The following is a 12,728-nucleotide window of genomic DNA, read 5'->3' as shown; positions in this document are numbered from 1 at the left end:
TCTTTAACAGCTGTGGACGGGTCACCACCAGACTCAGTCTACTCTGAACAGATTAGTAATCTAGCATCGATTTAATTCATTGCCTTCCGCTTTAGCCCCAGTATTTTGTCTGTCTTACTCACAATGTTGACCCCTGTGTATTTTTTGTTTTGTTTGAATGCTGTATTAAAAAGCTATAAATAGTGGGATTACGGGAGCATTGTGATGACTCAGTGGGAGAGATTAGGGTTTGCATGCAAGTGTATCATTAAAGGGACACTTTCCTGGGGGTCTTTATGTGATATGTGGTTTTAGATATTTTAGATTTTAGCAGTGAGCCCAGTGTCTCTGATGTCATCGACACTGGGCTCACTTCTTTCCTGGACTACAATTCCCATAATGCTTTGGTGCACTCCTCCTTGTGAATAGGGGGAGGGCTGTTTTACTGAGACAACATGTAGTCCAGGAAGTAAGTGAGCCCAGTGTCCATGACACTGTCAGGCTCGGGAGTCGGACCCGCAGCACGCCATCCGGCTGGCTTGGCAGCCTATAGGTGCCCAGACGGTTGAGCTAACCGTCCGGGCCAGAGCTGATACTTTTGATACTTTTGTGTGACGCTGTAGTGTGATTGACTAGACTAGGGCATTAGTCTACGAGAAATCACCAAAAAAATAGATAAGAGATTTCTGCCCGGGATGTGTTTGTGGACACTGACCAGGTGTGTGTTTCTGTCCTCTCTCCCTCTAGTGTCCGGTGGTAGCGAGGTGGCCTCACCTGGTGCAGGAAAGATCTGACGCAGGAGGCTTGTCACAGCATCCCTCTATGTACATAACATATTCTCAGCACATGTAGTGTAACCTAAAACCCTGTTCCACTCCCACGGAACCAACACCCCCCCCCCCCCCCATCCAACCAACCAACCGCACAAAAGGGAAAGCCAGTCTCGTCGTTGCTCTACACACCCTGCTTTAACAATCAGAGGTACATTCATTCATTCACTCACTCACATTACAATCAAATCGAGAGCTGGTGTCACTATAATACATGAAAGTAAAAGTTTATAAAGGTAAAATAAGGTGATAAAATAAAAAACCCACATTCAATACAGTAAAAAACAAACGTAAAAAAAAAAAGACTAGGGATTCAAGTGCCTTGCTCGAGCACTAACTCAAGTGTAGTTGTCAAGCAAAGCAGTGTACACTACTTTGACCAATCACCTGTTGATTTGTACCTGCACTTGAACAGACACAATGTAATGGGATTGCGTTTGTTAGTCTAGTTCTCTAGTTCTCTGATGAAGACCTTAACTGGTCGGAGCATGTTGGCAATTTGTATAGAATATATTTTGCTTTGATTTGACATGTTTGGTGTGATTTTTCCATGTTTCTTTTGTGCTTGCCTCTTCTTTTTAAGTGTACACTACCTATTGAATCCCCCCTGCTTGCTTCCCCTCAGATTTCCCCAGCCTGACCAACCTTCCGGTTGCGACCTCACACCCTGTCTTCAAGCCGTCCTGGAACTGAGCGGGAGGGGGGGGGGCCCGTTTTTGTTGCAGTGTTCAGAAACCTGGACATCGTGCTCGCCCCCACAGAGTGGATAACAGCTCTGGTCCCCCCCACGGCTCTGTGTCACATGGCAGAATGCCACGCCCATCTGAGCCTCTTGGTCAAGCTGGGATCTCTCCGCTCAGACGGCAGCTAGTCGTCACATAATGCAATGCTCCCAGCACGTCACTCTGTGTGTGTGAGACCCTGAGCACCACACATACACACACACGCACACACACGCACTCGCACACAGTCACCATGTTGGCCCTTATGACTGCCGGTTCCGTCTTCTTCCCTGGTCTGTTCTTGCTGTCTAAGCACAGCCTGAAGCGCTTGTTGGGATGGAGCGAGGGAGATGCTGCCACTGTGTCTGCAAGGTAAGACCATGAGTTAACACACACACACACACACACACACACACACACACACACACACACACACACACACACACACACACACACACACACACACAATATCTTTTCAAAGATAGATATGCAAGCTTGCATCGCTTGTAGATCTGCTTTTTTTGAAAAGCTAACATATAAATGGATAAGGTGGTCATTGGTTTAAAATGATTGTGATGCTAATTATATTAACTACTTTTTCTGGGGACCCCACTTTGAGAACCAATGATATGGAGAATACAAACTATGCATTATATGCCAGTGGTTCTCAACCTGTGGGCCCGTGATGATATTGGAAGTGGGCCCCCTATTAATTGGAAAAACACTACATTCGTACTTTAAAATAATTATATACAAACAAAAAGTCATGGGTTTTTTTCTGACAGTGCTGACCATTGAGTTAATAGAGCCTGCCTGCTTGCTCAGGGGATACATCTTGACCATCAGGTTAGAATTCCTGGGGGACCCCAACAAAAATGAGGAAGTCTTTAACCGTACTTCTTTTAGGTTTTAACCACTTAAATGTGTGTACCGTTTTTCTCGGTCTACACCAAATCGAAATCATGTTGTGACACGTTGTGAGAGCTTGTGGACCTGCTATTTTTGGCTAATGTTCCTCAATGCTGGTGTTCAACTGGTTTAAAGATACAAAATACATATCAAATGACCATTGGCCAAATGCATATCATTTTGGGGGTCCTAGTTGACATGAAAATGTTTGCTTTATATTAAGATTTCATTTAGGCTACTGTCCTTTCAGTACTTTCAGTTCATACAGTGACGACACAAAGCATAATAATAGTAATGCATGTTGTGAAATTGGACACTGTAAATAATTGGCAGGCCCAGGGGGCGCCCCTGTGTTCTGCCCTGAGGCCTCCGAACCTCCTGGCTTCGTGCCACTGCTGCTGAGGCAGACATCAGTATGATGGTGCCAATCTCTTCCTTGTTGTCAGAGTGGTGTCGTCCATCCAGGCTGTGATGGCTTCCTCAGCAGGATGCATCATCATGTCCTCCTGTAAGAACGTCATGAACGACCAGTAAGTATGACGTAATGTTCCTGTACTCTTTTCTCTAGTGGCCACAGGGTGAGTTTTTACTTTTCACCTGTTTTCTTGTTGTCACTTTACTGTTAAGCCCGGGAGTGTTGGGCACAGAAAAAATGCTGATCGCATTGTATATTGTATATATGTTTCGGCACCTGACACTGACACAATGGAGTAGAAATCATGATTTATATTTCCTCAAATGGTAATGCTTGTAATGTACACATGTCAGAGCTACTTAGACAGGGAGAGCCACTATGAATGAATTTTATTTGTGTAGCACCTTTTCAAACATATAGTTACAAAGTGCTTTACAGACAGCTTAAAAACAACAATCATGAACAACATCAAAACATCAAGAGCATCAGAAACAGCAAAACATAACAAAACAAAACATCAAGAGCATCAGAAACAGCAAAACATAAAATAACAAAACATCAAAGACAAGTGAAAAAACAGTATTAAGAACAACACTTGACATACAAATGTGTTTTTAAAAGCTGTTTAAAGGTGCACTGACTCTGGAGAGTATCTCTCTTTGCTCTCTCTCTCTCTCTCTCTCTCTCTCTCTCTCTCTGTGTCTCTGCAGATCTTTGTGTTTGTTTACTTTGCGCAGCATGTGGCCACATGCAAGTGTGCGCCCATAATTGAAATCGCAGCCTCTCGTGGCTTACATTGTCTCCTCCCACCTAATCTAATTCAAATCTCAGCCTAATTAGCCGGCAGTGACAAGGGCTATTTTAGTGCCTCTAAGATGGTCAGAGAGCGATGGGGGGACTCTAATCTGTCAAAGCAATGAGTCCAGGACTGTATGACCAAAGTCCCAAACCAGTAAGAGATGGACTGAGTGAGCGAAGGAGGATTGATGGGCCCATGGCGAACAAGGTTGGGCGGGGTGGTTGGCGTGGGGCGTACTGCCGGCTGGGACCCTCATTTCCCAGTCAAAGCGGAGAGGACTGACTGGAGCCGCCATGCACCATTTGATTAACAAATCACTGCAGCCTCCGTATAAGAACGCCCTGGTCACATTCTGAACCCTATGGAATGCATCAATCATATTTTGTGCTGCATGTTGTGTACTGCAGTGTGTGTGTGTGTGTGTGTGTGTGTGTGTGTGTGTGTGTGTGTGTGTGTTACATATACCCCACCCTCCCCGGTTCCATCACAAAGCAAGACAACAACAACACACACAAAAAAAACTAAAACTAAAAAACAACAACAAAATAAAATAAACAGGTATTAAAGGATATAAATAATTTTGTTGTTTTATTGTTAAAATAATTAGCTGGAGGACCCGGCACTAAATTTGATTCGCAGGTTTGTCAGCATCTAACGCAACACCTCCCGGCGGATTCCTTCATCTTTCACTCAATAGGGACTGCTCCCATTGCAAATTGATGACGTAATTTGTCCACGTGTGGTCCAGCCCTATGGAATGCATGTGCTAATAAAATAATTATACTTCCTAATACTTTGTTAATATGAGCAAAGGAATATCTTAAATATTAAAAGCAGATGGATTCTATATACATTCCATAGGGCTGGACCACACATAAGCTTAAATGACATCATCCGTATTGAGTGAAAGATTAACTATTTCTAAAACAAATGTTTAAAAATTATATATATATATATATATATATATATATAGAGAGAGAGGGCATTGGGGCAATTATAATGTATTAACATTTCCAGATTAAATACCTAAATTACCACCCAGTGCCAGGCCTTTTTTGTATTTACTTACCTTTTAAGTAGTAACAAAATATTCATCTTCACTACGATCGCACACCGAACCATTGATAATAAGAGAGCCATTCGCTGCACGTTCGTAAAAACAATCCTTCTGTTCAATAGTTAGAGTCCATTGAAAGTTGAATGGTGGTCACAGCTGCTGAGACGACAAGGCAGGAAACAGGAGCAGATGACCGGCAAGTCAAACTTTTCCTTCTCTTTTTCTCCCTTCCTCTTCCTTCTCCTCCTCCTCCTCCTCAGCCACTGGCTGGCCAACGGCTACATCCTGTTCGCCACGCCCTACTTCGCCTACGACATCTACGCCATGTTCCTGTGCTACTGGCACAAGCTGCAGGTCAAAGGTCACGGGGAGGACGCCGGCGGCGGCTCCATGAGTGCCGCCGTGCCGGGCTACCTGCGGCGCGAGCTGCTCATGGTGCTGCATCACGTCTTCATGGTGGCCGGCTGCTTCCCCGCCTCTGTGGTCAGTACGGCGTCATCCCAAAACAAATACCGGTTGTGATTAGCCAGTGCACTTGTGCAAGGACACGCTGTGATTGGTCAGTAGCTACTTTGAGTGGGAGTTGGGGCAAACTCTCACCCCAAAATAATATGATTCTGTGGCTGTTGGGACGTAACTCGAACAGAGCTGAGTCGGCTCAACCGGACTTTGCAACGTTCGGTATGGCAACCCACTCGCTTTATCTCGCTCGTTGGTGCCTCATGTAGCTCAGGTTTGCTTGAGACAGCACGGCTCTGTCGCGGTCAAAAACTATACTTTATTGGCCAAAACAACCGTTACCGTCCCGATTGATACTAATTCAGGCTCTGTTCCATTCATTGGTGTAGCACATGCACAATAGCAGCGCCCTTGACTAGATTGGAACAGAGCCTTCGGTAACACCTGTAAAGGAAGTAGGGAATGGGCCTGGAAGTTATTCTGTGTGCATAGAGCCTATAGTTTACACATACACAGAAACATCATCAGTGTTCATTTAAGTGCATTGAAGGGTCTGTAAGTCAGTGATTCTCAACCTTTATCATTCTCTCTCTGTCTCTGTCTGTCTCTCATTGTCTCTCTGTCTGACTTCCCCCTGCCCCTCTTTCCTTCCCTTTCTCCTCTTAGTTCTGGAGGCAGGGAAGAGGCGACTACTTCCAGGGCGTCTTGTTCCTGGCTGAACTCAGCACACCGTCCGTCTGTCTTGGCAAAGTCCTGATCCAGGTAAACACATGTGTCCACCAAACAAATAAACTTTTAAGAAGTTTAAAAAAGCAGATCTACAATCTCACAATGCGTCGCAATGTGAGCTAAAACGTTTGGAAACCACTGTCCTAGTCTCTTCTCCGAGGCGGAGAACTGTCTCGCCTGTACCAAAAAGGGCAGAGCCTGTATGTTGGTTACTTGTTCACATTTTGTTGAGTATTATTTAGATGGTGAAATTATTTCAGAATCTGCGTTGTCTTTGGGAGTCTTTCTCAAATGTTATAATTTCAGTCACTCCCAGTTCGGTATATAATGGTGTACAAATGGAACCAAATGGACTGTTACGGGTCCGTTTGGTTCCATTTGTACATTATTAGAGTTACAGACCTGTAAGAGTCCATTTGGTTCCTAAACGATCAAATCTAGCTGGGGACCCCTTGAAAATGTGGCGGTCCTCACTTTTAGCACCACTGGTCTTTGTTTTTTCTCTTTCGCTCTGTTCCTCAATTCTGTACTATGTATTGCTCTCACTCTCCCTCTTAGTTTTGTTTATTAGCACATTGTAATATGAAATAGAAATAATACATGTCAAAAGAAAACAAGTTATTTAGAATCCTTTCTTTTGTATGAGAGATCATTAAAAAACATACATTAAAATGTCAATAAGAACAATACAAAATAATACAAGCTTACAAGGGGACCAGCAGTGCGATGAAGAAACGAAAACAAGAATTAAAAGAAATTAGTAAGAATTATGTCTCACATGTTTTCATATATCTCTCTCTCTCTCTCTCTCTGGTCAGTATAAGAAGCAGAACACTCTCCTTCATAAAGTGAACGGTGCTGTCATGCTGGTCACTTTCTTCAGTTGCCGAGTGTTGCTTTTCCCTTACCTCTACTACGCGTACGGCAGGTATGTCCTCTGTCCCCCTCCCTCTACTGTGTGTGTGTGTGTGTGTGTGTGTGTGTGTGTGTGTGTGTGTGTGTGTGTGTGTGTAGTGTATCTGTCACTCCTCTGTCACTGTCAGGTTAATCTCTAGTTTAAATGTACGGTATATACATGGGCCTACTTAATTTATACTCCATCGCATGATGACGTCGGACTCGAACAACTGATCTTTATTTTTTTAACATGACTCCTTCAACTACATTAGGTCGGGGGGCCACAACTGTAGAATGATTGTGTGTGGACGGCCGCACAGCGTGCGCGGGAAGCGCAAAATGTTTTGGGTTCTACAAATGCATTTTGTGTTCAAACACAAAGATTTATGTATAGGCTAATACATTTGTGCACAGTATGAGCACAGGGTGATATATGTCTATACAAGTATTTGCTATACCTTAGAATAGACCTATTTGACAGAACGAGCGTCAACGAGCACTAGCTGAAAATACAAACACACGCACACACACACACACACACACACACACACACACACACACACACACACACACACACACACACACACACACACACACACACACACACACACACACACACACACACACACACACAGAGTCTGTCTAATTTCTCTCCAAAAGCCCTTCAATATGATAGAATATAATTTAGGATTTCTGTCATTATGATAATCTAGCACTTTATACCGCACACATCATAACTGTAACTTTCATAAGCTCTCATGTCATAAGCCGCATTTGGTCCGCGGGCTGCCAGTTGAATACCCCTGGCCTACTGAGTGGGACAGGCTTACAAAGCATTTTAGCATTTATTGATTAAGTATCATCATACACTGTACATCAAGCAATATTGAATGTCTCAATTAGCCCTTCACTAAGTCCCCCCCCCCCAACCCATCCTTGTCCAATAGGCATGCAGAGAAGAAAGCTTGACCTGCATAGCAACCGTAAACTATTTGGATTGGCATTGGACAATCGCTTTTTGGGGTGGGATTTAGTGAAGGGCTAATTAAATGCTAAGATATTGTTTTATGGTTCACATGGCACACGCATGCACGCAAGCGCGCACGCACACACACACACACACACGCGCACACACACACGCACGCACGCACGCACGCACGCACGCACGCACGCACGCACGCACGCACGCACGCACGCACACACACACACACACACACACACACACACACACACAGCGAGAGAGTATACAGCATATAGACATGGAGAGGGAAATATTTGTCCTATTTGTTTCAATGTTATAGCCAGTGTTGTTAATTATGTGATGATATCATAGAGGCTGTAGTCGCACGCAGTGTCTCTGCCAAAGATGCCCAGTGCGAACCAGTTGGAGTAGAGCTTGCGGTGAAGATGCCCACGCATCCTCTCGCATCCTTTCGTCTTGTTGAAAAATGCGCTGGCCGACGAGCGGCCTTTTCTGGTTAAGACAAACTCAATTCATTAAATTCGGTAAATAATCCTCGCTATAGAGTCATTAACAGGGGTCACCCTGTCTACCCAGCTCTTTAATAAACAGAAAATACATTCTCATTTCATCCAATCAGGAGAGAAAAACAATTTATCAGTTGCAACTTTTTTTGCTAATATTTTTTGTGTCATCACTTCTTGTTTATCCTGTATCCTGTATGAGTACTCTCGATTGATTGCATAACGTTGATATTCCCTAAAGAAGACCTTACAACACGAAATGTTGGTTTTTCCAGCATCGTGGCTACGAGTGTGCAGCCTTTTTCTTCTTTTTCAACGTTGATATCCCGATGTGAAAATGTATTTTCTGTTTATTAAAGAGAGGTAGAGACAGCTGGGAGACCCCTGTCACTTACAAAATTATTACTTACAGCACCTTTAACTCTGAGCGTGTACAAATCGAACCTTATGGGTCCATTTGGTTCCATGCAACAACAGCACCCCCTTCTGGCTCTTTTTTGCAGGTACGCCTCCATTCCCTTCTATGCTGTGCCCTTGGTGGCGCCGTGGCAGTGCAACCTGGGCTCTGCCTTCCTCATGGCTCTACAGCTCTACTGGTTCGGCCTCATCTGCAGGGGAGCTTTCCGTCTTTTCACCAGAACGTCACGCTCCCCGCCCTCCATCAAGGGCGCCGGCGGCGGGGACTGCCACCTGACCGCGGCCAATGGCTACAACGCACATGGGGGATCGGAAAGAGAGACTGACATGCACTGAGGGGGAATCGGCACAGAGGGGAGAGCGCGGTGGGAGAGAGAGCGGGGCCTCAGGGATAGGCCGACAAATGAAGGCTTAAAGCCAGGCTTATACTTCACAGTGTGACACTGTCATGTGCAGAATAAGGCAGGATTTATAAGCTCTCATTGTGTCGCATCTGTGATGCGCTGAGAGCTTATAGATCTGCTATTTTCTGTTTGCAACGCTGTTGCACAATGGAGCATAGGCTATATTAGGCATTGGTCTGTGGGGTGAAACAAAATGGAAGGAACTGGCGACGAGCTGAGTTCAAGCACTGGACCTGTCCGATAAACACCATACACTGGCGACGAGCTGAGTTCAAGCACTGGACCTGTCCGATAAACACTGGCGGACAGGCGAGCCTCTCTTCTCCTCACAGGCGTGCCTCTCTGACCTTCTTAGTCCACAGAAAAGACAGAAGTGAGATAGGAAGAGAGGGAACGTAGAAGATGAAGGAGAGAGAGTCAAAGACAGAGGGCGAGACAGACACTTTTAAGAGAGACAGACAAACAAAAACTGTCTTTAGTACGAGGAGGGGTTGGACTAATGTATTAAGAACATCATAAGAGCCTTAGAAGTCCTTTGTGACGGTGTGTGTGTGTGTGTGTGTGTGTGTGTGTGTGTGTGTGTGTGTGTGTGTGTGTGCATGTGTGCGCGTGCATGCGTGCGTGCGTGTGCATGTGTGCGTGTGCGCGCACCTTTGTGTGCGTTGTTGTGTGTGAATCTGAATCTGAATTTGAGATATTAATACAGTTCACTAGCTTTTATTTAAACAGGTGGGACGCTCTTAGGAGAGCGATGTCGGTGAAAGGTTTTCCCCCAGAACTTAATGTTTAATTTTGAAATGATTAACTAAAGTTTAATTGTGAATCAATTTGTGGCATAGGCCTAATGTTGCTGTGACCACTTACTTGCTCAGCTTCTCCGAGAGAAGTGTTAAAAAGTATAGTTGGTTTATGTTTTCTCCCACCCACCTTTATATTCTGATGTTGTCGTTTTCTTTTATTTATTTTGTTAATTTAAAAAAAAAATGTGCTTGGATTCTTTTTTTTTTCTTTTTTACACATGTACTTTACAAAGGAAGGAAAATGATGGTAAATAATTTATGCAACCTTGCTCAGTTACCTATATAGACATGAATATTAACCACTTAAACCCTATATACTTAGTTGTATGTCAAATAGCAACAATAGGCAATCTACAAACTCAATGCAATGCAATGTCGTGAGCTGGTAGATCCACTATTTTTGCTGAATGTTCGCATACTTTCATCGAATGTTCGCCTATTTTTGCCAAATGTTCACCCATTTTTGCCGATTGTTGATCTATTTTCAAGGAATGTTCAGCTATTATGACATGCCCAGAATAGGGACGCTGGGGTTCATGTGGTTAAAGGTTGAAGTGGACTGGATGCTACTTTATAGTGTTGCTGAAAGCACTGCAGTCAGGCACTCTACCACTCAGTATGGTGCCTGGACTAAGACAGCAGAATTTAACTAAAGTTCACACAGTACATTGCAAAACGGATACATTATAGTATCAAATTAGGATACCCAGCTATAATACGATACTGCTAAACAGAGAATTTTAATGCTAAGAGCAACAGATACTATAAAGCCAGAGTTATACGTGTTTGTGTGCTGCCTGCACTGCACACAGAAATTAGCAACTCTACAAGCCCACGGTGCATCACGTCGCGCCATGTTGTGAGCTTGTATATCGGCTGTTTTCGGCGCGCAACATCAGCACACACCTAAGTAAATTGCCCGGTGCCACAAGCCTAAGCAAAGCGAAAGTGCCCTTGAGTAGTCCTACTTGTACAAAGCCATTAGTGACATTAAAGTTATAATTATAATGGATCAGACAAAACTATCATCCTCTGACTATATTCTTTAACCCAAAGATCTCAAGCTTTATGTGCTACATGTATATCCTGCTGTTCATAAACTCAAGCACTAGGAATGCCATCAACACTGGAAAGGTGATGTGGTGCAAACTTAATATCTGTGGAGTTCATTATGCAACACTACAAATTCACTGCAAATCAGAGATTATACTGCTGCAGTGCTTCCCAACCTCTGAGCCGGGGCCCTCTGGTGGGCTGTAAGTATATAGCAAGTGGGCCTCCAAATAATTGGCAACTATAAAAAAAGAATGTAAAAATGAAAAAACTGATTTTTTTTCTTTAAAACCTGTTTAAAACCTGAGTTTCCATTGTCATATTACCGATATACTGTATACTAGGAACGTAACTGTCTTTAGTTCCTTTGATCCAAGACTTGAACACGATTGATCGGCCCACCCATCTCATCTGACCAGTGAATTTATGGTTGCCATGTTCAGTGGTCACGATGGGTGGGCTGAGAACGCTTTTGAGACGTTCAAGACTCAAGTGGGCCCTTAATCCAGAAAAGGTTGAGAACTGCTAAAATACTGAACAATTGTGGCATCACATCACAGGAGGAAAGAGAAGGAAAACAGTTGACAAGCATTTAAAAGCTAGGCTACCGATTTTCACAAATCTGTTATATAGCTTTGTGCATGTTTACAGGGTTGTCTGATTCTCTTGAAATGTAGCAAGCGATTATTTTTCTCTCTTCAGTTTGACACTTTATGAATAAACCATGCCCTGGCTCGTACAGAAAAGAAAAGGCAATTTGTCTTCCAGACTGTTCAATACAGGGTAAAAATGTTCCTTTCTTCTTTTTTTGCCATCAAATGGCAAAATGCATTTTCTGGCCTGCTCTAACCACCTAACTGTATACCGGTAGCTATTTGGTTGCCTGGGGTACCACAGGGCTCTAGACTAGGTACGCTAGACTGTATTTCCCTCTACACCAAATTATGTTAGCCCATGCAGAACACGGACGCTAGGGTTCGAGGGCTATTAAGGGTGACATTCCAGGTAGGATGCAGGAGTAAACATGTATCAGACTTGAGCATCATCCAAATGTCTTTGTGTTCTCTTTTTTTAATCATCTCTCAGTCAAAGGTCCTGTGAAACTGTGAATCATATTTATCATTCATTTTCACTTCTTGACCATTGTTCTGCATGCATTTGAATTTGAACCGCATTCTAAAGTTCAAAATGCATTCAATTTAATGTTTTAATTTATGGTTTTGTTCCTTGGACACGGTCTACATTTGGTTTGGTTTTGCGTTCGCATAGACGTCATGAAGTAAACAATAATTAAAGTGTGGTCCATTGACGTCAAAGCCTAGGGGCCCGGGGGCCAATCAATGTTTGCCATCATGTTTTCGTTATGATTTATGGCAGTGTGTGTCCCACACATCACATGAGACATATATATATATATTGTAGGCCTATATATTTTTTGTTTTAATCAATCACAGTCAAGTGAAAATGTTTAAAACACTTGCATAAACACACTTACGGCCGAGCTACACTGTCACTAGGCTTTTTTTTACAGACAGAAAGTGATAATATATTCGCACGCGCGCGCGCGCGCGCGCACACACACACACACACACACACACACACACACACACACACACACACACACACACACACACACACACACACACACACACACACACACACACACACACACACACACGCTCAGACACACCCGCACACACCGATTGGTTACATTTAGCAGCACGTGACCGTTGGTTCCTTCTTCCTGGAATGACACGCCTTCTGCTCAGCTGT

General features: G+C 43.7%; 1 protein-coding gene across 1 annotated transcript; it reads left to right on the top strand.

Annotated features, from left to right (window-relative positions):
- Window positions 1–1,780: 1,780 nt before the first annotated feature.
- LOC308323333 (ceramide synthase-like) lies at window positions 1,781–9,034 on the top strand (the record flags this gene model as incomplete). Its single annotated transcript, XM_080775054.1, has 6 exons — window positions 1,781–1,903; window positions 2,887–2,970; window positions 4,972–5,194; window positions 5,837–5,932; window positions 6,718–6,827; window positions 8,785–9,034. Exons 1-6 carry the CDS (start codon window positions 1,785–1,787, stop codon window positions 9,032–9,034), a joined length of 882 nt encoding a protein of 293 aa, XP_080631180.1. The 5' UTR covers window positions 1,781–1,784.
- Between the last annotated feature and the right edge of the window lie 3,694 nt (window positions 9,035–12,728).

The sequence above is a fragment of the Protomyctophum bolini genome, assembly GCF_963924005.1.
Source record: "Protomyctophum bolini genome assembly, chromosome: 11".
Classification (NCBI taxonomy): domain Eukaryota; kingdom Metazoa; phylum Chordata; class Actinopteri; order Myctophiformes; family Myctophidae; genus Protomyctophum; species Protomyctophum bolini.
This window is presented reverse-complemented; position numbering and strand designations above follow the sequence as displayed.